The following is a 22724-nucleotide window of genomic DNA, read 5'->3' on the forward strand; positions in this document are numbered from 1 at the left end:
CAATAATGACAAAGCGAAAACATTTTTTTAGAAATGTGTAAATGTATTAAAAAGAAAAAACAGAAATACCAAGACAACACAGGAGTGGCTTCAGGACAAGTCTCTGAATGTCCTTGAGTGGCACAGCCAGAGCCCGGACTTGAACCCGATCGAACATCTCTGGAGAGACCTGAAAATAGCTGTGCAGCAACGCTCCCCATCCATCCTGGCAGAGCTTGAGATGATCTGCAGAGAAGAATGGGAGAAACTCACCAAATACAGGTGTGCCAAGCTTGTAGCATCATACCCATGATTAATCGAGGCTGTAATTGCTGCCAAAGGTGCTTCAAGAAAGTACTGAGTAAAGGGTCTGAATACTTATGTAAATGTGATATTTCAGTTTTACATGTTTAATAAATTTGCAAACATTGAAAACTTTTTTGGGGGGGTTTGTCGTTATGGGGTATTGTGTGTAGATTCCTGAGGATTTATTTTTATTTAATCTATTTTAGTATAAGGCTGTAACGTAACAAAAAGTGGAAAAAGTCAAGGGGTCTTTCCGAATGTACTGTAAGTCTGTCACCTGTCACCAGTTATCATGATAGACATGATTGACACATGCAATGACTTAGGCCCAGTTGAGTTTGTAAGTAAGCATGTTGTTAACTCTGGTGAGCATCACTCCCTCTGCATCCTCTCTACACCCTTGGAGATTTTGTATCTGGACTTTGATTCAGCTACGTCCAGCCAGCCTGATAACCAAAGTCTATTTCTGAAGCTCTTTCTCACTCTCATTTCTGGCTCCACTATCCCAGCTTGGTGTATTAGTTTCATATGGGAGATAAATCAGTATAATCACCCTGGACCTCATCCAAATGAGATTGTAGCAGAGGAAACTTTGCTAACTCAAAGGAAACTTGAATACAGGGGATGGGTATATATGAGAACTAGTAGAAGTGTAGAGAAACAATGTCTTTGAACCATTTATTTACTCAACTATTTGGGTAAGTATTATTAATCACATTTGGTCAAAGCTTCCAACACACTTAGTTTATGTTTTTCACATTTGAGGTCTGTGTCATGCTCAAGTTTGCTTTCCTCTTCTTTCCCAGATGGCGAGCTGCAGATCTGCAAGCACGCTGGCCCGTCGTGTTGCACACGCAAGATGGAGGAGAGTTACCAGGCAGCAGTGCGCAGAGAGACTCTCCAGAATATCCGTTCCTACAGCTTTGAGCTCAAGTACCTCATCGTGGGCCACGCCTCTGCCTTCCAGGGTAAGGATAGGGACAGGATGGAGGGGTAAGGGAGATAGATATGTGGGACAGGAGAATGAGATGATAGGACAGATTCACTGTGTAAAGCCTTGGGACCACTTTGGCCCTCTGCGCCCCTCAGTAAGGGGTCAATTCTGAAGTCCATGAACAATGTTTCATGTCAGTGTGACTGCCACTTGGTTTGGTTTAATTACATCTTTTGATTTACTTAAAAATCAGTCTCACCTCATTGAATGGAATGGGCTCTTGAACCGACACGCAGCCAAAAGGATTTTTTTCTGATAAAGGCAAAAATGTTACATTATTACAGCTGCAGGTAGCCTAGTGGTTGGAGTGTTGGGCCAGTAACCAAAATGTTGATGGATCACATCCCCGAGCTGACAAGGTAAAAATCGGTCATTCTGCCCCTGAACAAGGCAGCTATCCCACTGTTCCCCGGTAGGCTGTCTTTGTTAAGAATTTGTTCTTAACTGACTTGCCTAGTTAAATAAAAATTACAAGTAAATTACACTCAGTAGTAACATGATATTTGACCATCATATAACATGAGAAAAAACTATGATGTTTTGTTGAGAGAATCCGAGAACCACTTCAGTGGTATTGGATATTGGCTTTGTACTGTTCAATATTGGCTTTTAAAGCAAACATTTAGTCAGGCCTCACATTAAGCAAATAATCTCTCAGAGAAAGAGAACTTGACCTCTGCTCTATCTCTTTGTCTCTGTTTCTCGATGTCTGCCTCCGCTTCGCTCTCTCTCTTTCACTCTCTCTCTCTCTCTCTCCCATTTAGAGTAGAGAATACACAGTATGTCTTGTTTTGAACCAATGAATGAAAGGGAGTGAAAAATGTTTACATTCACTGAGTATCCCTGGAGATGTGTTACCATTTGAAATCAATCTGTCTCTAACGAGGTGTCTTGAATGGGAGTGAAGAATAGTGGGTTTGTCCTGCTCTGCTTTTCACAGAGAGAGTGGCTGGTCCCTGGCTTCTCAGAAAGGGAGGCTTTCTTGGGGTTTTATCCCTGCTGAAAAGAGACAGATGATGTAAGTGAATGATGTGGACAGTGTCCTCTGTCCTGGCCGATATGCCGCCCTAGACAAGACAAAAAATTTGCTGCCCATCTCCTATCCCTGCAAAGTACAATAGTAGCCTAGGTCAGTGTTGGCCTGCAATGCACTATCCATGTGGTAGCCTACCGTTTGTAAAAACAGGCCTGATAACTGAAAAAAAGACTTAAGACTAAAAATTGTGGCTATTCAAGCTCTGAATACCAGCTACTGTGTCTGAAAGTAAATGGAAATACATTTGCCAAAATGATACAATTCCACCTGTCTTTTCAAACATATTTCACCAGAGAGCCTGACTTAACACCAGAGGGTCATTAGCTTCTTAAAAAAAATACATTGTGCATTGTTTAAAATCACATGAGTGTAGGCCTATGCCTTTTTGGGAAGTCCACAGTTTGGGCAGCGCGCTTGACAATAGGCCTAGCTGATTATTGAGTTGAGGCTGTCAGTGAAAATCATCTAAAATACATGTGAAGATAATGTGTCTTGAATATAATTTTAAATGTTGAGACAAGAAGGGGAGGGGTGGGTGGCGAGGATATAGGCACATCTATCTCCAGAATACACTCAGCTCTCCAGTATGCGCTCAGCTGTCTCCCGACAATTCTTGCACATTAATTGTTTCATTTGTGTAAATTGTTTGTCATTTGATTGTGTATTTTATCAATTCCCCCTCACCAGTAGTATGTCACCAGTAGTAAATTTACCGTTAATCCCTGTCATTTGGTTTCATTCATTTCTGTTAATGCATGTATTAATTACAGTCATTTACCGTTCTCATTCTCGAAGTGGAAACATTGTTTGCATAGTTCACAACCTACTACACTTGTGAGAAACAAGTTTTGTTTTATTTCATACCATCATTTACAAGTTTTGTTAATTTTTTCGATTGTCTTTTGTTTGGAGCCCTCCATGTGAGCAATGAGCATGTGTCTGCCCACTGGGGACAAACTGGTTGAATCAACGTTGTTTCAATGTCATTTGTCAACGTATTGTGACGTGGAATCTAGGTGGAAAATACATTGGATTTGAAAAAGTTATCAATGTAACTGTTGTTTTGAGGGTGAAATTTCAACGACAGGATTATGTCATCATGGTAGCCAAATTTGAACATAGACAAACTTTGTATAAAATATGTTGAATTTGTACCTTTAAAGCAATGTCAGATTTTCAATGTTATATCTACTATCAGAAAGTAGTTAGACTGGGCAGCACCTCCTACTGGAGAATTGATCTGTCTACAGCTACCCCTTGGTCTCCCATCCAAGGTTTTTAGCTATGATATTTGTCACTGACTATTACCAATGTGTAATCATGAGAATGATTGTTGCGAGATCTCCACATAAAAATTAAATAGATTCACTGCTGCTATCAAAGTAATTCTGAACGTTAGGTTTAACAGAGCAAATTAAATTTAACCATACTTTATCAATCATCAATGATGCTATGTAGGCCTATTTAGTGTAGCATTTGCAAAGTCATCAACAGCAAATGATTGAATTCAAACCAGAATTCAACAAAAAAAATAGACAATACAATAGGCCAAGGATTTCAAGCTCTCGTTGATTGCAGATTTGATATTTAGTGACATTGAATTGTGTTTGGTTGTCAACACAATCAAATATAGTCATTTAAAGTAGATGGAACTATCCAAGCAGAAGATACATCTGTGCTAGAGGTCGTCTCGGGACCAAAGAGTTGAACCCGTTCCAAAATGGACCCTACCTGAATTGTTTAAAGAATTGCTTTAAGATGTCATACCATGGATCATTTAGATATTTGAATTTGAGGACCGCTTTATGTATAAAAATAAGAATATTTAAATGGAAAAAAGACAAGGAATACAGTTTTGAAGTGTCTGTCCTATATCTAAGAAATATAAGAAAGTGACTGCACTTGAAGAAATTCTCAAAGTTCGTGAAATTTTCCGCATTGACTGACCTTCATGTCTTAAAGTAATGATGGACTGTTGTTTCTCTTTGCTTATTTGAGCTGTTCGAAATGGGGCTATCTTCTGTATACCACCCATACCTTGTCACAACACAACTGATTGGCTCAAATGCATTAAGGAGGAAAGAAATTCCACAAATGTACTTTTAACAAGACACTCCTGTTAATTGAAATGCATTCCAGGTGACTACCTCATGAAGATGGTTGAGAGAATGCCAAGAGTGTGCAAAGCTATCATCAAGGCAAAGAGTGGCTACTTTGAAGAATATAAACATAAAATAGATTTTGGTTACTGCATGATTCCATATGTGTTATTTCATAGCGTTGACATCTTCACTATTATTCTACAATGTAGAAAATAGTAAAAATAAAGAAAAACCCCTGAATGAGTAAGTGTGTCCAAACTTTTGACTGGTACTGTATGTTTAACCCCTTATTTTTGTTCACTCAAAACTGCCTGAATACTTCCATTCATTTGTATGGGTTACCTTCAGACGAGTCCCGTGACACTTGTGGGGGTCGTAGAGCAAAATGTTTGTAGGCCAAATTGTTCAGCCGCTACAGACGTTTTTGTGAGAAGACCACTTTTCGGGATGTCTCCTGGTCTCACACCTTCCACCACAGATGCGGAAAGCCCAAATAGGCGAATGTAGTGGATTGAGACTTAAACTAGCTTAAACTGAAGGATTTTGATGGGAGTTTTTGTATTATGTTACTTAGATTGACGTAAATGTGCTGGACACTAATAGTTATAAATGAGATTCATGAGTTACATCTGAACCTAATTTTTACTCTCGGACTGAGAGGTAACACCAAATGACCATTCAGCAGCTTTTGTTACCTTAAGGTTTTGGCTTTTGCAGGACCTATACAAATCTACATACCTCCACCCCCTGCCCACCAGCAAAGACCACACGTGTACCCAGGCAACTAAGCACTACTTATAGAAACCCTCAGAGGTTAGAGTAGATTGGACGGACTAACTAACACAACCCTGCCAGGCAGTGCAGAAACATGCCCCTGGTCTTGCCATTTAGAATCTGCCAAGTTCAAACGTTTATGACCAGGGTGTGTTTGCCCAATGTGGCAGGTGCGGGTGGGTATAGGGGTACAGGCAGGGCATGTAGGGTCAGCACTGCAGAGACCTAGGCTGTCCCCTTCAATCTGTCCCATTAAGGAGCCTGTTGCATGGCTGGACGATATGGCCAGGACAGGAGACAGGATAGCAGTCTTGGGAGTCAGTAGTCTATGGTGCTTGATGACCTGTATGCCCTCTTGTCCAGGCTGCTAGTGTGAACCTATCACATCCAATCAAATCAAACTTTATTTGTCACATGCGCCGAATGCAACAAGTGTAGACATTACCATGAAATGTTTACTTACAAGCCCTTAACCAACAGTGCAGTTCAAAAAGAGGTAAGAAAATATTTAGCAAATAAACTAAAGTAATTTTTTTTTAAAAGTACTAAAATAACACATTAAAATAACAATAACGAGGCTATATACAGGGGGTACTGGTACCGAGTCAGTGTGCGGGTACAGGTTAGTTAACGTAATTTGTACATGTGTAGGTAGGGGTGAATTGACTATGCATAGATAATAAACAGCGAGTAGCAGCAGTGTACAATTCAAATGGAGGTGGGGGGTGTCAATGTAAATAGTCAGCTGGCCATTTGATTAATTGTTCAGCAGTCTTATGGATTGTGGGTGAAGCTGTTAAGGAGCCTTTTGGTCCTAGAGTTGGCGTTCCGGTACCACTTGCTGTGCAGTAACAGAGAAAAGTCTATGACTTGGGTGACTGGAGTCTCTGACAATTTTATGGTCTTTCCTCTGACAACGCCTTTTATATAGGTCCTGGATGGCAGAAAGCTTGGCCCCAGTGATATACTGGGTCGTTCGCACTACCCTCTGTAGTGCCATAGGTCAGATGCCAAGCAGTTGCCATTCCAGGCGGTGATGCAACCGGTCAGGATGCTCTCGATGGTGCAGATGTAAACTTTTTGAGGATCTGGGGACCCATGCCAAATCTTTTCAGTCTCCTGAGGGGAAATAGGTTTTGTCGTGCCCTCTTGGCAACTGTCTTGGTGTGTTTGGAGCATGACAGTTTGTTGATCTGGACACCAAGGAACTTGAAACTCTCAACCCTCTCCACTACAGTCCCGTCAATGTTAATTAGGGCCTGTTCGGCCCACCTTTTCCTGCATTCCACAATCAGTTTCTTTGTCTTGCTCACATTGATTGAGAGGTTGTTGTCCTGGCACCACACTGACAGTTATCTGACCTCCAACCCTACAGGCTGTCTCATCGTTGTCGGTGATCAGGCCTACCACTGTTGTGTCATCAACAAACTTAATGATGGTGTTGGAGTCGTGATTGGCCACGCAGTCATGGGAGAACAGGGAGTACAGGAGGGGACTAAGTACACACCCCTGAGGGGCCCCAGTGTTGAGGATCAGTGTGGCAGGCGTGTTGTTGCCTACCCTTACCACCTGGGGGTGGCCCACCAGGAAGTCCAGGATCCAGTTGCAGAGGCAGGTGTTTAGTCCCAGGGTCCTTAGCTTAGTGATGAGCTTTGTGGGCATATTGGTGTTGAATGCTGAGCTGTAGTCAATGAACAGCATTTTCAAATAGGTGTTCCTTTTGTCCAGGTGGAACAGGGCAGTGAGGTGTGCGATTGGGATTGCATCATCTGTGGATCTGTTTGGGTGGTAATGAGAATTGGAGTGGGTCTAGGGTATCCGGGAAGATGCTGTTGATTTGAGCCATGACTAGCCTTTCAAAGCACTTTATGGCTACCGATGTGAGTGCTACAAGGCAGTAATCATTTAGGCAGGTTATCTTCCTTGGGCACAGGGACAATGATGGTCTGCTTGAAACATGTAGGTATTACAGACTGTCAGAGAGAGGCTGAAAATGTCAGTGAAGACACTCGCCAGTTGGTCCGCGCATGCTTTGAGTACACGTCCTGGTAATCCGTCTGGCCCCGCGGCTTTGTGAATGTTGACCTGTTTAAAGGTCTTAATCACATCAGCTACTGAGAGCGTTATCACACAGTCATCCAGAACAGCTGGTGCTCTTGTGCATGCTTAAGTGTTGCTTGGCTCGAAGTGAGCATAAAAGGTATTTAGCTCATCTGGTAGGCTCTTGTCACTGGGCAGCTCACATCTGGGTTTCCCTTTGTGGTCCGTAATAGTTTTCATGCCATGCCACATCCGCCGAGCGTCAGAGCCGGTGTAGTAGGATTCAATCTTAATCCGTTATTGAAACTTTGCTTGTTTGATGGTTCGTCTGAGGGCATAGCGGGATTTCTTATAAGTGTCCGGCTTACTATCCCACTCCTTGAAAGCAGCAGCTTGAGCCTTTAGCTCGATGCGGATTTTGCCTGGTTGAGATATGTACGTACGGTCATTGTGGGGACTACGCCGTCGATGTACTTATTGATGAAATTGATGACTGAGGTGGTATACTCCTCATTGCCATTTGATGAATCCTGGAACATATTCCAGTCTGTGCTAGCAAAACAGTCCTGTAGCGTAGCATCCGCCTCATCTGAACACCTATCCATATTGAGCGAGTCACTGGTACTTCCTGCTTCAGTTTTTGATTGTAAGCAGGAATCAGGGCGATAAAATTATGGTCAGGTTTGCCAAATGGAGAGCAGGGGGAGAGCTTTGTATGCATCTCTGTGTGTGGAGTAAAGTTGGTCTTGAGTTTTTTTCCCCCCTCTGGTTGCACATGTGACATGCTGGTAAAGATTTGGTAAAACTGATTTAAGTTTGCCTACATGACTCCTTGCTGTCCCCAGTCTACCTGGCCATGCTGCTGCTCCAGTTTCAACTTCCACCTGACTGTGCTGCTGCTCTAGTTTCAACTGTTCTGCCTTATTATTATTCGACCATGCTGGTCATTTATGAACATTGAACATCTTGACCATGTTCTGTTATAATCTCCACCCGGCACAGCCAGAAGAGGACTGGCCACCCCACATAGCCTGGTTCCTCTCTAGGTTTCTTCCTAGGTATTGGCCTTTCTAGGGAGTTTTTCCTAGCCACCGTGCTTCTCCACCTGCATTGCTTGCTGTTTGGGGTTTTAGGCTGGGTTTCTGTACAGCACTTTGAGATATCAGCTGATGTACGAAGGGCTATATATAAATAAATTTGATTTGATTTGATTAAAGTCCCCGGCCACTAGGAGTGCCGCTTCTGGATTTTATTTTTTGCTTATGGCCTTATAGAGTTGGTTGAGTGTGGTGTTAGTGCCAGTGTCGGTCTGTGGTGGTAAATAGACAGCTACGAATAATATAGATGATGAACTCTCTTGGTAGATAGTGTGGTCTACAGCTTGTCATAAGGTACTCTATCTCAGGCGAGCAATACCTTGAGACTTCTTTAATATTAGACATCGCGCCCCACCTGTTATAGACAATAGACACACCCCCACCCCTCGTCTTGCCAGACTTCTCTGTTCTGCTGGTGCATGGAAAATCCCACCAGCTCTATATTATCCATGTCGTTCAGCCACGACTCGGTGAAACATAAGATATTACAGTTTTTAATGTCCCGTTGGTAGGATCATCTTAATTGTAGGTCATACATTTTATTTTAAAATGATTGCACAATAGCCAATAGAACGGATGACAGTGGGAGTTTACTTGCTCGCCTACGGATTCTCAGACAGCAGCCCCTTTTCCCCTTTTCTTCTGTCTTTTCTTCACGAAAATGACGGGGATTTGGGCCTGTTTCCGGGAAATTAGTATATCCTTCTCGGCAGACTTGTTAAAGGAAAAAGCTTCTTCCAGTATGAGGTGAGTTATCTCTGTTCTGATGTCCAGAAGAGACGGTAGCAGCGACATTATGTACAAAATAAGTTTTAAAAAATTGATTACAAACAAACGCTAAAAAAATGACAAAATAGCACAGTTGGTTTGGAGCATGTAAAACGTCAGCGTCCTCTTCAGCGACCTCTTAATAATATCACAGATGAGCATGATCCCTGAGTAATCCCTGCCCTTTCAGCTAGCTGCCAGCTCTTAGAATACTTTGGAAAAAATGGTGTTTGACCAAATCCAATTATATTTCTCTGTAAACAAATTAACATCAGACTTTCAGCATGCTATAGAGAAGGGCGCTCAACATGTACTGCACTGACACAAATGACTGATGATTGGTTGAAAGAAATTGATAAGAAGAAGATTGTGGTAGCTATACTGTTAGATTTCAGTGCAGCTTTTGATATTATTGACCATAACCTGTTGAGATAACTTGTGGTATGGCTTTTCAACCTCTGCCATATCGTGGATTCAAAGCTATCTATCTAAAATAACTCAAAGGGCTTTCTTTAATGGAAGCTTGTCTAATGTCAAACATTTGAAGTGTGGTGTACCGCAGGGCAGCTTTCAAGCCCTCTACTCTTTTCTATTTTTACCAGTGACCTTCCACTGGCATTAAACAAAGCATGTGTGTCCATATATGTTGGTGATTCAACCATATACATATCAGCAACCACAGCTTATGAAGTCACTGAAACCCATAACAAATAGTTGTTGTCAGTGATTTGGCACAAATAATTACCTACGTTCTAGAACTCAGCTGATTCTGGTAATGAATGGTGTGGCTGTTGAACAAATTGAAGAGACTAAATTACTTGGCTTTACCTTAGATTGTAAACTGTCATGGTCAAAATGTATATAGATTCAATGGTTGTAAAGACGAGGAGAGGCCTGTCCGTAATAAAGAGATGCTCAGATTTTTTGACACCACACTCCAAAAAGCTAATTCTGCAGACTCTAGTTTTATCTTATCTTGATTATTGTCTAGTCATATGGTCAAGTGCTGCAAAGAAATACCAAGTTAAGCTGCAGCTGGCCCAGAACAGAGCGGCACATTTTGCTCTTCATTGTAATCAGAGGGATAATATTAATCGTATGCATGCTAGTCTCTCTCTGTGTCACGTCTTGTATTTCTAAGAAACATATTTTGGGGGGAAATTACAAATAGTTTGCATAGTCAACTTACACAGAGCACTGACACACACACACTTACCCCACCAGACATGCCACGTGGGGTCTTTTCACAGTCCCCAGGTCCAGAACAAATTCAAGGAAATGTACAGTATTATACAGAGCCATGCGTGCATGGTACTCCCTTCCATCTTATATAGTGCAAGTGAACAGCAAACCTTGTTTCAAAAAACAAATAAAGCAACAACTCACTGCACAACGCCTCTCCCCCATGTGACCTACTTGTTATGTGTATGTACTGACATGTATGCATAACTGATAGATACATTTATAAATATTAACATGTAGTGTATGTAAATTGTAAAACATTTTGTCTGTAATGTCTTTTTTAGTATGTGTCAGAACCCAGTAAGACTAGCTGTCGCCATTAGCATGGCTATTGGGGTTCCTAATAAATCAAATCAAATGCCCTTGTTTTTGGGACACCGTTGCTAGGATATGTCCACATAAGGGGAAAGAGGCGGAGAGTCCTGATTCAGTGCCCCTGAATTTGAAAAGAGAGTATTGCACCCCTCTGCTCCCACACCCACCCCTCTGTCTGTGGCTCACACAGGTTTAAGATCTCCAGCTTCCGTCCACAAACCTGGAGGTGCGGACCAGTATCACATTTACAGTTCTGCCCTTCCCACGTCCCATGTGCTGCGCTGTGTGTGTCTCTCTGAGTGTGTGTGTGTGTGTGAATGATCAGAGTATGTATGTTCCTGTGTTGGTGTGCCACTGTCTCTGTAACTCTATACTGGTAGTTGCACCGCGGCTTAACCTTTACGATAGGTTCTTGTGGAACTGACTCTCACACATAATTGGAAATTAATTTGTGTGAACCTGAGGTGGTTGGGTCCTTTCTGAAATGTGTAGGTTGTAGTCGGTCTGTGTAAAGGGCACCCAGAGGCTCCCCATGGGAATGGTCTGTGTCCCACACACAGGAATGTCTTAACCAGCCCTTTTGTTGGAAACCAGAATGCAGATAGAGCATGGTCAAATTATTTATCATAGTACATTTCCAATGCTGTTTTTGTGTGTCTGCAAATCAGGTGAAAAACATAACCACAATTTCACAACCTTTAAACTATCATATGTCTGTGATGATCAGTATATATTTTTTCTTGAATTTAGGATGATGTGAGTAACACATCAGTTCCTACCTCTGTCTCCAGTTTGCCTCATATCCAGGTGTCCCGGTGTCAGAGTATGGGGTGTGGCTGTGAGTCCATGCTGGTCACGCTGGGATAAATTTGGCCCGGAAGCTGTAGACAGCCTGTTCTGCCTGGTCCCTTTGATCCCACTCAGCTCCAAGGTTACATGAGCCAGCAGTAGACAGATTAGAGTGAGAGGCCCTGCAGAGCAACTCGGCAGTGCCCTTGCTACACCCTGGAACCATGTTCCATAACCTCTATTTCAGGTGTAGGCTGTGTACTCATCTTATTGAACCACATTATTCAAAGTTGGGCTGTTGAGATGTTGGAAATGAAAAAAACGAAACAATCAAATTCACAAAAAAGGTCTGGGTTTTGAATGGCCAGTTGTACAGTACTATAGTACAGTGGTCAGTCAGGTTATGTCTTTGAGCTGTACATTGTAAAAGGCCAGGGCTAATTCATGTCCCTTCTGGTCATCCTCTGTATGTATGTTTTCATTAGGTTCTCATCGCAGTCCTCAGCTGCTGTCCACCTCTGCATTTTCCCACAATCAACCACATCAACCACTAAACCTGGGCTATGATTTGATTTGATTTGATTTGATGCTCATGGACTGTGACCTCTCACAGTGGCTGGCTGTGTGCATGGAGAAGCAGCCTATACCAGCGGTCACAAACCTTTTCTGAGTCAAGATCACTTTCTGATCAATAAGGAAGCCGAGCTCTATCGCTCAGATTTGTTAAAAACATTACTTAAAAAATGTAAGCCTATGCAACATAAACCAATTAAAAACAGTATTGTAGCAATGAGGTTTGTGCAGTAGGCTATACATCTTAGAAGGGAGTGCAAGTCTCAAAGTTATTTATATTGACGATAGAAAATGAGTTTTCACTGAACTCTAGTAGTTGTATGTTTTACAAGATATGATACTCCGTTGTGTTGCTCAATCAGCTGTCTTGTTGTGTGCATAATTAAGAAAGGATGTATTGGCACTGTTCTATCATTGGAGGCTCAGATGCAGTGGCCCCTGTCCCTGAGGTGTAAATACTTGGACATTCACACGTTCCCAAAAGCTGTTGACTTCCTCTGACCAGAAGGACCCAGGGTTTCCATTAATAACCTCATCATCACGCTGTCCCGGAGAGATGGCTGTGTGGCTCCCGTCGGTGATGATGTTTGTGGATGTTCGTGGGTATATGCGATATGCGTCTTTGTTTAATATATTGCACAAATGGGTTTTTCTATAAATAATGGGGCCAATGTGTGACATTGGGATCAACATTTAAAAATGGTTTGAAATGAAAATAAAAGGGATTTGTATGCAATTACGCATGTGTACTTAGAGGAATATATGCAAATTGGCTGATAACTCCACCTATACAACATGGGCCTAGGACTATACATCCTTTATGCAGGGTTCATACAGACATTGGCAAGTCAAATTCAAATACTTTTTCAAGCACTTCATTGTAATTTTCAAGGACCTCAATGTTATATAAGTATATATTTTATATAGTTGTACATACAGGGCCTAATATAGACCCCCCCCAAAATAAAAGCATGCAAAAAATGTTTTTAAAGAAATAGGCCATTGCCACTTTTTAGGCCTTGCCAATGCATTGATATCCAAATGTATATTACATTCTAAAATATGTGAGAATAATGTGGACTTGCATGACTAAATAAATTGGATACATACATGGCAATTTTTCTGTAGCATATGTGACCGACACAGGCACACATAATAAAGCCATGAATAGCGGTAGCATTAATCTTGGTAAAACTTTACTAGACACGCAGCTGACATAACCTGTCATAATGTGGTCTTAACACTGTCATTATCAGTGGTGGAAAAAATACCAAATTGTCATTATTGAGTGAAAGTAAAGATACCTTAATAGAAAATGACTCAAGTAAAAATGAAAGTCACCCAGTAAAATCCTACTTGAGAAAATGTCTAAAAGTTTTTGGTTTTAAATATACTTACTGTAAGTATCAAAGGTAAATGTATAAATTATTTCAAATTCCTTATATTAAGCAAACCAGACATTTTCTTGTTTTTTAAACATTTACAGATAAAGCCAGGGGCACACTCCAACACTCAGACATAATTTACAAACGAGCATGTGTTTAGTGAGTCTGCCAGATCAGAGGCAGAGGGATGACCAGGATGTTCTCTTGATAAGTGTGTGAATTAGACTATTTTCCTGTCATGCTAAGCATTCAAAATGTAACGAGTACTTTTGGGTGTCAGGGAAAATGTATGGAGGAAAAAGTACATTATTTTCTTTAGGAATGCAGTGATGTTAAAGTTTTCCATAATATAAGTAGTACAAATACCTATAAAGTATAAATACCCCCCAAAACTACTTAAGTAGTACTTAAGTATTTTTACTTACACCTATTGTAACATATATTGCATTATTTTATGGCTAGATATGACACCTACAATAAGTGTCAAAACCCACATTTATTCAAAAGTGTTGTTTCCCTGCCAAGATGTTTCCATTTGTTTTAAAGTTTGTTTCTTAAGTCCTTTTTTGTTGTTGTAATGCATTCTTTACAGTCATATTGTTTTCCAACATTTTAAATAACTTGTTGAAATTACACTTTATGACACTATGACATATGACCATCCTGTATCACTTTACTTGGACTAAGAGTGCGCTCTGGGCTTTCGTAAATTCAGAGCTTTGTCAGATTGTCATTTCGTAAATTCCGAGCATTTCGCCCTTGTAGTCTGGCCGAGGAGTAGGGTTGATCTGAGCGTTCTGACCTCACAACGGCAGTCAAGCACCCAAGCTAACTGGCTAACATTGGCTAGCTACTTCCAGACACAAATGAGAGAACACCTCACTATCCATTTTACTTGCCTTAGCATAGCAGGTTAGGCTGTTTTCATGTTATCCAGAGCGTTGGTGACTGTAACTGTGCTGCTGGCAACAATTTAATTACACTTTTTTGCCAACATTTACTGACAATGGCCATATTCAACAGGTGTTGAGCGTTCGTAAATTCAACAGTTATTCTGCGCTCTGGCACACTCAGACGAAAGCGTTCTGAAATTGGAGTAGATAGCCAGAGTGAATTTACGAACGCACCCTACGAAAATGCATTTTTTGACACTGTCAAGAAGCATTATGACCATCATAATCATAAATGCCAGATAGACATATTACGTACATGCCCTTATATCAGTCATCAGTCAAAAAGAGGATGTTTTGTCCTGCTCCTGCATTCATCCCAGTCATCAGAAACAGAGCATTAGGGTAGGTACATGTCTGACATCAATGTGTGCGCAAATACAATCATTTAATATGGTACATTTCAGAAAATGTTATATAGCATAAACCTATTGTTGACAATTATACTTCCGCCGCCGACAGAGATGGCCGCCTCGCTTCGCGTTCCTAGGAAACTATGCCGTATTTAGTTTTTTTTATGTGTTATTTCTTACATTGGTACCCCAGGTATTCTTAGGTTTTATTACATACAGTCAGGAGGAACTACTGGATATAAGAGCAATGTACACTCACCATCATTATGACCACAAATACGACTTTCCCGAAGAGGATCCTCTGTTTTGCCCACCACCCAGGACAATGGATCGGATCCCAGCCGGCGAACCAAAACAAGGTCGCCATAAAAGGGGCAGACGAAGCGGTCTTCTGGTCAGGCTCCGGAGACGGGCACATCGCGCACCGCTCCCGAGCATACTACTCGCCAATGACCAGTCTCTTAACAACAAGGTTGATGAAATCCGAGCAAGGGTAGCATTCCAGAGACACATAAGAGACTAACGTTCTTTGCTTCATGGAAACATGGCTTGCTCGAGACACGCTATCGGAGTCGGTACAGCCAGCTGGTTTCTTCACGCATCGCGCCAACAGAAACAAGCATCTTTCTGGTAAGAAGAGGGGCGGGGGGGTATGCCTTATGATTAACGAGACGTGGTGTGATCATAAAAACATACAGGAACTCAAGTCCTTCTGTTCACCTGATTGAGAATTCCTCACAATCAAATATGTCAACCGCTGTCACGCCCTGGTCTAATATTTTGTGTTTATCTTCATGTATTGGGTCAGGCCAGGGTGTGGCATGGAGTTTTTGTATTGTGGTGTGTTTTGTCTTGGGGTTTTGGTGTGTATGTTTTGGGATTGTAGCTAGTGGGGTTATCTAGCAAAGTCTATGGCTGTCTGGAGTGGTTCTCAATCAGAGGCAGGTGTTTATCGTTGTCTCTGATTGGGAACCATATTTAGGCAGCCATATGGCAGCCATATTCTTTGAGTTTGTCGTGGGTGATTGTCCTTAGTGTCCTCTATGTTAGTTTGCACCAGTATAGGCTGTTTCGGTTTTCGTTACGTTCTTTGTTTTGTAGTGTTTGTGTTTATTCGTGTTGTACGTTGTTCATTAAACATGGATCGCAATCTACACGCTGCAGTTTGGTCCGACTCTCCTTCACACCTAGAAAACCGTAACAGAATCACCCACCACAAACGGACCAAGCAGCATGTTAACAGGCAGGAGCCACAGGAGAGGCAACAGAGGCAGCAGGAGTAGCAGCAGCTGCAGTGGGAGAGGTTGCACCACCTGGAGAAATGGACATGGGAGGACGAACTGGACGGTAAAGGACCCTGGGCTCAGCCTGGAGAATATCGCCGCCCCAAGGAAGAACTGGAGGCGGTGAAAGCGGAGAGGCGCTGGTATGAGGAGGCAGCACGGCGACGCGGATGGAAGCCTGAGAGTCAGCCCCAAAAATGTATTGGGGGGGGGCTAGGAGTATGGCTATGCCAGGTAGGAGACCTGCGCAAACTCCCTGTGCTTACCGGGGGGATAGAGAGACCGGGCAGGCACCGTGTTATGCTGTGGTGCGCACGGTGTCTCCAGTGCGGGTGCATAGCCCGGTGCGGTATATTCCAGCTCCGCGTATTGGCCGGGCTAGATTGAGCGTCGAGCCAAATGCCATGAAGCCGGCTCTACGCATCTGGTCCCCAGTGCGTCTCCTTGGGCCGGCTTACATGGCACCAGCCTTGCGCTCGGTGTCTCCGGTTCGCCTGCATAGCCCAGTGCGGGCTATTCCAACTCGCCGCACTGGCAGGGCGACCGAGAGCATTCAACCAGGTAAGGTTGGACGGGCTCGGTGCTCGGGAGCTCCAGTGCGCCTGCACGGTCCGGTCTATCCAGTACCACCTCCACACCCCAGCCCTCCGGTAGCAGCTCCCCGCACCAGGCTTCCTGTGCGTGTCCTCGGTTCAGTACCACCAGTACCAGCACCACTCATCAGGCCTACAGTGCGCCTCGCCTCTCCAGCGCTGCCGGAGCCTCTCTCCTCTCCTGCGCTGCCGGAGTCTCCCGCCTGTTCAGCGCAGCCAGAGCCTTTCTCCTCTACAGCGCTGCTGGAGTCTCCCGCCTGTTCAGCGCAGCCGAAGCCTCTCTCCTCTCCTGCGTTGCCGGAGTCTCCCGCCTGTTCAGCGCAGCCAGAGCCTTTCTCCTCTCCTGCGCTGCCGGAGTCTCCCGCCTGTTCAGCGCAGCCAGAGCTACCAGTCTACATGGAGCAGCCAGAGCTATCAGTCTGCATGGAGCAGCCAGAGCTGTCAGTCTGCATGGAGCAGCCAGAGCTGTCAGTCTGCATGGAGCAGCCAGATCTGTCAGTCTGCATGGAGCAGCCAGAGATGTCAGTCTGCATGGAGCAGCCAGAGATGTCAGTCTGCATGGAGCAGCCAGAGCTGTCAGTCTGCATGAAGCAGCCCGAGCTGCCAGTCTGCAAGGAGCTGCCAGTCTGCAAGGAGCTGTCAGTCTGCACGGAGCTGTCAGTCTGCACGGAGCTGTCAGTCTGCAAGGAGCTGCCAGTCTGCAAGGAGCTGCCAGTCTGTAAGGAGCTGCCAGTCTGCTAGGAGCTGCCAGTCTGCACGGAGCCGCCAGAGCTGCCAGTCTGTAAGAAGCCGCCAGAGCTGTCAGCCTACATGGAGCAGCCAGAGCCGCCAGTCAGCGTGGAGCAGCCAGAACCGCCAGTCAGCATGGAGCAGCCAGATCTTTCAGTCTGCCAGGATCCGCCAGTCAGCCAGACTCTTCCAGATCTGCCAGTCAGCCAGACTCTTCCAGATCTGCCAGTCAGCCAGACTCTTCCAGATCTGCCAGTCAGCCAGACTCTTCCAGATCTGCCAGTCAGCCAGACTCTTCCAGATCTGCCAGTCAGCCAGACTCTTCCAGATCTGCCAGTCAGCCAGACTCTTCCAGATCTGCCAGTCAGCCAGACTCTTCCAGATCTGCCAGTCAGCCAGACTCTTCCAGATCTGCCAGTCAACCAGACTCTTCCAGATCCGCCAGTCAACCAGACTCTTCCAGATCCGCCAGTCAACCAGACTCTTCCAGATCCGCCAGTCAACCAGACTCTTCCAGATCCGCCAGTCAACCAGACTCTTCCAGATCCGCCAGTCAACCAGACTCTTCCAGATCCGCCAGTCAACCAGACTCTTCCAGATCCGCCAGTCAGCCGGGATCTGCCAGGATCTGCCAGTCGGCCAGGATCTGCCAGTCGGCCAGGATCCGCCAGTCGGCCGGGATCCGCCAGATCCGCCAGTCAGCCAGGATCTGCTGAAACCACCAGCCAGCCAGGATCTGGTAGATCTACCTACCTGCCTGAGCTTCCTCTCACTCCCGAGCTTCCTCTCACTCCCGAGCTTCCTCTCACTCCCGAGCTTCCTCTCACTCACTCCCGAGCTGCCTCAGTCCCGAGCTGTCCTTCAGTCCCGATCTGCTCCTCAGTCCAGTGGGGTTCTGGGTGAGGACTACTAGGCCATGGTCGGCGGCGAGGGTGGACTATCCAGGGACGCGAGGAGAGGGGACTAAGACATTGACTGAGTGGGGTCCACGTCCCGCGCCGGAGCCGCCACCATGGACAGACGCCCACCCGGACCCTCCCTATTGTTTTGAGGTGCGTTCGGGAGTCCGCACCTTAGGGGGGGGGGGTTCTGGCACGCCCTGGTCTAAGTATTTTGTATTCATGTATTGGGTCAGGCCAGGGTGTGGCATGGGGTTTTTGTATTGTGGTGTGTTTTGTCTTGGGGTTTTGGTGTGTATGTATTGGGATTGTAGCTAGTGGGGTTATCTAGCAAAGTCTATGGCTGTCTGGAGTGGTTCTCAATCAGAGGCAGGTGTTTATCGTTGTCTCTGATTGGGAACCATATTTAGGCAGCCATATGGCAGCCATATTCTTTGAGTTTGTCGTGGGTGATTGTCCTTAGTGTCCTCTATGTTAGTTTGCACCAGTATAGGCTGTTTCGGTTTTCGTTACATTCTTTGTTTTGTAGTGTTTGTGTTTATTCGTGTTGTACGTTGTTCATTAAACATGGATCGCAATCTACACGCTGCAGTTTGGTCCGACTCTCCTTCACACCTAGAAAACCGTAACAACCGCACTATCTACCAAGAGAATTATCTTCGATTATAATCACAGCCGCATATACTCCCCCCCCCAAGCCCTGAACAAACTTTATTTGACTATGTAAACTGGGAACCATATATCCTGAGGCTGCATTCATTGTAGCTGGGGATTTTAACAAGGCTAATCTGAAAACAAGACTCCCTTAATTATATCAGCATATCGATTGTGCTACCAGGGCTGGTAAAACCCTGGGTCATTATTATAACTTCCGCGACGAATATAAGGCCCTCCTCCACCCTTCTTTCAGAAAAGCTGACCACGACTCCATTTTGTTACTCACTACCTATAGACAGAGAATAAAACAGGAAGCTCCCGCGCTCAGGTCTGTTCAACACTGGTCCAAACCGATCTGATTCCACACTTCAAGATTGCTTCCATCACGGGGACTGGGATATGTTCCGCATTGCGTCAAACAACAACATTGACGAATAGGCTGATTCGGTGAGCGAGTTTATTAGCAAGTGCATCGGTGATGTCGTACCCACAGCAACTATTAAAACCTACCCAAACCAGAAACCGTGGATTGATGGCAGCATTCGCACGAAACTGAAAACGTGAACCACTGCTTTTAATCAGGGCAAGGTGACTGGAAACATGACCGAATGCAAAAATTGTAGCTATTCCCTCCGCAAGGCAATCAAACAAGCTAAGCGTCAGTATAGAGTCAACGTAGAGTCACAATTCAACGGCTCTGACAAGAGGTATGTGGCAGGGTCTACAGTCAATCACGGATTACAAAAATAAATCCTGGTCCGCGACGGGGCTGGTTGTCTTGCTCCCAGACAGACTAAACAACTTCTTTTCTCGCTTTGAGGACAATACAGTGCCACTGACACGGCTCGCTACCAACATCTGCGGACTCTCCTTCACTGCAGCCGACATTAGTAAAACATTTAAAAGTGTTAACCTTCGCGAGGCTGCAGGCCAAGACGGCATCCCCAGCCACGTCCTCAGAGCTTGCGTAGACCAGCTGGCTGGTGTGTTTACAGACATATTCAATCAATCCTTATCCCAGTCTGCTGTTCCCACATGCTTCAAGAGGGCCACCATTGTTCCTGTTCTCAAGAAAGCTAAGGTAACTGAGCTAAACAACTACCGCCCCGTAGCACTCACTTCCGTCATCATGACGTGCTTTGAGAGACTAGTCAAGGACCATATCACCTCCACCCTACCGGACACCCTAGACCCACTCCAATTTGCAAGTCCACAGATGACGCAATCGCAACCACTCTGCACACTGCCCTAACCCATCTGGACAAAAGGAATACCCATGTGAGAATGCTGCTCATCGACTACAGCTCAGCATTTAACACCATAGTACCCTCCAAACTCGTCATCAAGCTTGAGACCCTGGGTCTCGACCCCGCCCTGTGCAACTGGGTACTGGACTTCCTGAAGGGCCGCCTCCAGGTGGTGAGGGTAGGTAACAACATTTCCACCCCGCTGATCATCAACACTGGGGCCCCACAAGGGTGCGTTCTGAGCCCTCTCCTGTACTCCCTGTTCACCCACGACTGCATGGCCATGCACACCTCCAACTCAGTCATCAAGTTTGCAGACGACACTACAGTGGTAGGCTTGATTACCAACAACGACGAGACGGCCTACAGGGAGGAGGTGACAGCCCTCAACATTGTACATACATGTGATTGTAAAAGTTTTGTATATTTTGGTTTGGCCCATCGCGGGTTCTGTATTTCCGTACCCCCTTATTGTTCTCTTTTGCCTGACCTTCGGCATAGCAAGGTATATTGTCCTTGGCTCCGAAATTGTTCAATATAAAAACGTGGTAATGTTACACAATGTGCTGTTATGCAACCATACATTTGTTACAATGTGGACAATATAAAGATTTATGTTAACAAGTTTCACCAAGCTCGCTAACTAGGGTATCTATTGTAACTTGTGAGTACTTGGGACAGTGTTTGAGTGAGTGTCCATGTGCTTGCGCAGGTGCCTGAGAGCTATGACTGCGGCAAGGGCTAACATATTGTGTGTTGTCTCTTCTTGTGCAGGTATATCTTTTATTTTGTCCGATTTTGTCCGGTTCTGTATCATTTTACTTGTATTATATGGTGTGCTGTTGTGCACTGAATGTGTGCACAGCACCTGTTATTTCCTTATTGCGCTCTTTTGCCTGACCTTCGGCATAGCAAGGTGCCTGAGAGCTATGACTGCGCCAAGGGCTAACATATTGTGTGTTGTCTCCGTGTGCAGGGCAAATAAAAATAATTCAACTAGCAGCCCTTCAGTTGTGGCAGTGTCCTAATTAAAAGTACACAACGCAGAACGAACCACGCAACACGAAGCTGCCAGTTGAGGACTTGTGAGGCTTCTGTTTCTCAAACATTACACTCTAATGTACTTGTCCTCTGGCTCAGTTGTGGGAGTGGGCCTCCCACTACTCTTTATATTCTGATTAGAGCCAGTTTGCGCTGTTCTGTGAAGGGAGTAATACACCGTGTTGTACGAGATCTTCAGTTTCTTGGCAATTTCTCGCATGGAATAGCCTTCATTTCTCAGAACAAGAATAGACTGACGAGTTTCAGAAGAAAGTTGTGTGTTTCTGGCCATTTTGAGCCTGTAATTGAACCCACTAATACTGATGCTCCAGACACTCAACTAGTCTAAAGAAGGCCAGTTTTATTACTTCTTTAATTAGCACAACAGTTTTCAGCTCTGCGAACTTAATTGCAAAAGGGATTTCTAATGATCAATTAGCATTTTAAAATGATAAACTTGGATTAGCTAACACAACGTAACCATTGGAACACAGGAGTGATTGTTGCTGATAATGGTCCTCTGTACGCCTATGTAGATATTCCATAAATAATCGTCCGTTTCCAACTACAATAGTCATTTAAAACATTAACAATGTCTACGCTGTATTTCTGATACATTTTTAGTCCATTAAAATAACATAAAATGTGCTTTTCTTTCAAAAACAAGGACATTTCTATGTGACCCCAAACTTTTGAACGGTAACGTAAACTCACTCACTTTTGTACATCGCCTTGGTCCGTACAATTGTACAATTGACCTTATTTTATCGCCCCAAAAACGTAATACTTCCAGATCAACTGTAATGTCAATACCATCGTCAAGCACAATTTCTCCCCTTTCCAACAGAATTCATACCGAGACCTCCACGCTGCCCGTTTCTACATGATTGAAGAAGGCAATGAGCTCCTTCGGGTCTTATTAAAAATGGCGGGTAGGGAAGCTAAACTAATGCGTGGTAGTGAGAAGGAGAGGAGATGTGTGGGAATACAACTTTTTTTCACTCCATCTGTCCACCTTATCGCCTCTGAAATGTAAATAAAACACTATAAAGAGTTTATATAACGTGTCATTACATACCTATTTGAATTTGAATTGGGTGTTTAGGGTGGTGCTAAATTGATGTTCAGAAGTAAACGGCGGCTTTGAGAGTGACGATCGCTTACAGTGATGACTAGGTATCCCCCCCTTACCCCCGTCACTGTCCATTTCTTGTTTTTAAACGATGAGAAGTGCTACACCTGGTGGACAGAGATTGTAAGATAGAAATCATTGCTTTATGCATGCTGTACGTTACGGCATGACACGATGTAACGGAGGGTCAGTTTTTTCAACTTTTCTCCAATACTATAGAGCCATTACCATGTAACGCTTGAATAGTAACGCTTGAATAGAAACAGAGTTCACACCCCAGATTTTTTTTTGCAGCCTCGTTTGAATGTCGCGGTTGTGCACATTTGTACAGAATGGGGTGAGTTAACGTTAGTGTATGTGTCAGGTTTTGTGGATTTTGACACTCTTATGTAGGTGTCATAACCAGCCATAAAATAATGTAATATATGTCACAACAGGTC

The 22724-nt window shown here is 44.2% G+C and overlaps 1 protein-coding gene across 2 annotated transcripts in view; it reads left to right on the forward strand.

Annotated features, from left to right (window-relative positions):
* Nucleotides 1-22724, forward strand: part of LOC109897924 (glypican-5) — a 149568-nt gene that overhangs the window by 1638 nt on the left and 125206 nt on the right. For both annotated transcript variants that reach the window (XM_020492606.2, XM_020492605.2), the window contains exon 2: nt 1092-1253. In XM_020492606.2, the coding sequence (XP_020348195.1) occupies nt 1092-1253 (162 nt within the window). The remainder of the gene's footprint in view (nt 1-1091; nt 1254-22724) is intronic.

This window comes from Oncorhynchus kisutch, linkage group LG10, assembly GCF_002021735.2.
Source record: "Oncorhynchus kisutch isolate 150728-3 linkage group LG10, Okis_V2, whole genome shotgun sequence".
Classification (NCBI taxonomy): Eukaryota; Metazoa; Chordata; class Actinopteri; order Salmoniformes; family Salmonidae; genus Oncorhynchus; species Oncorhynchus kisutch.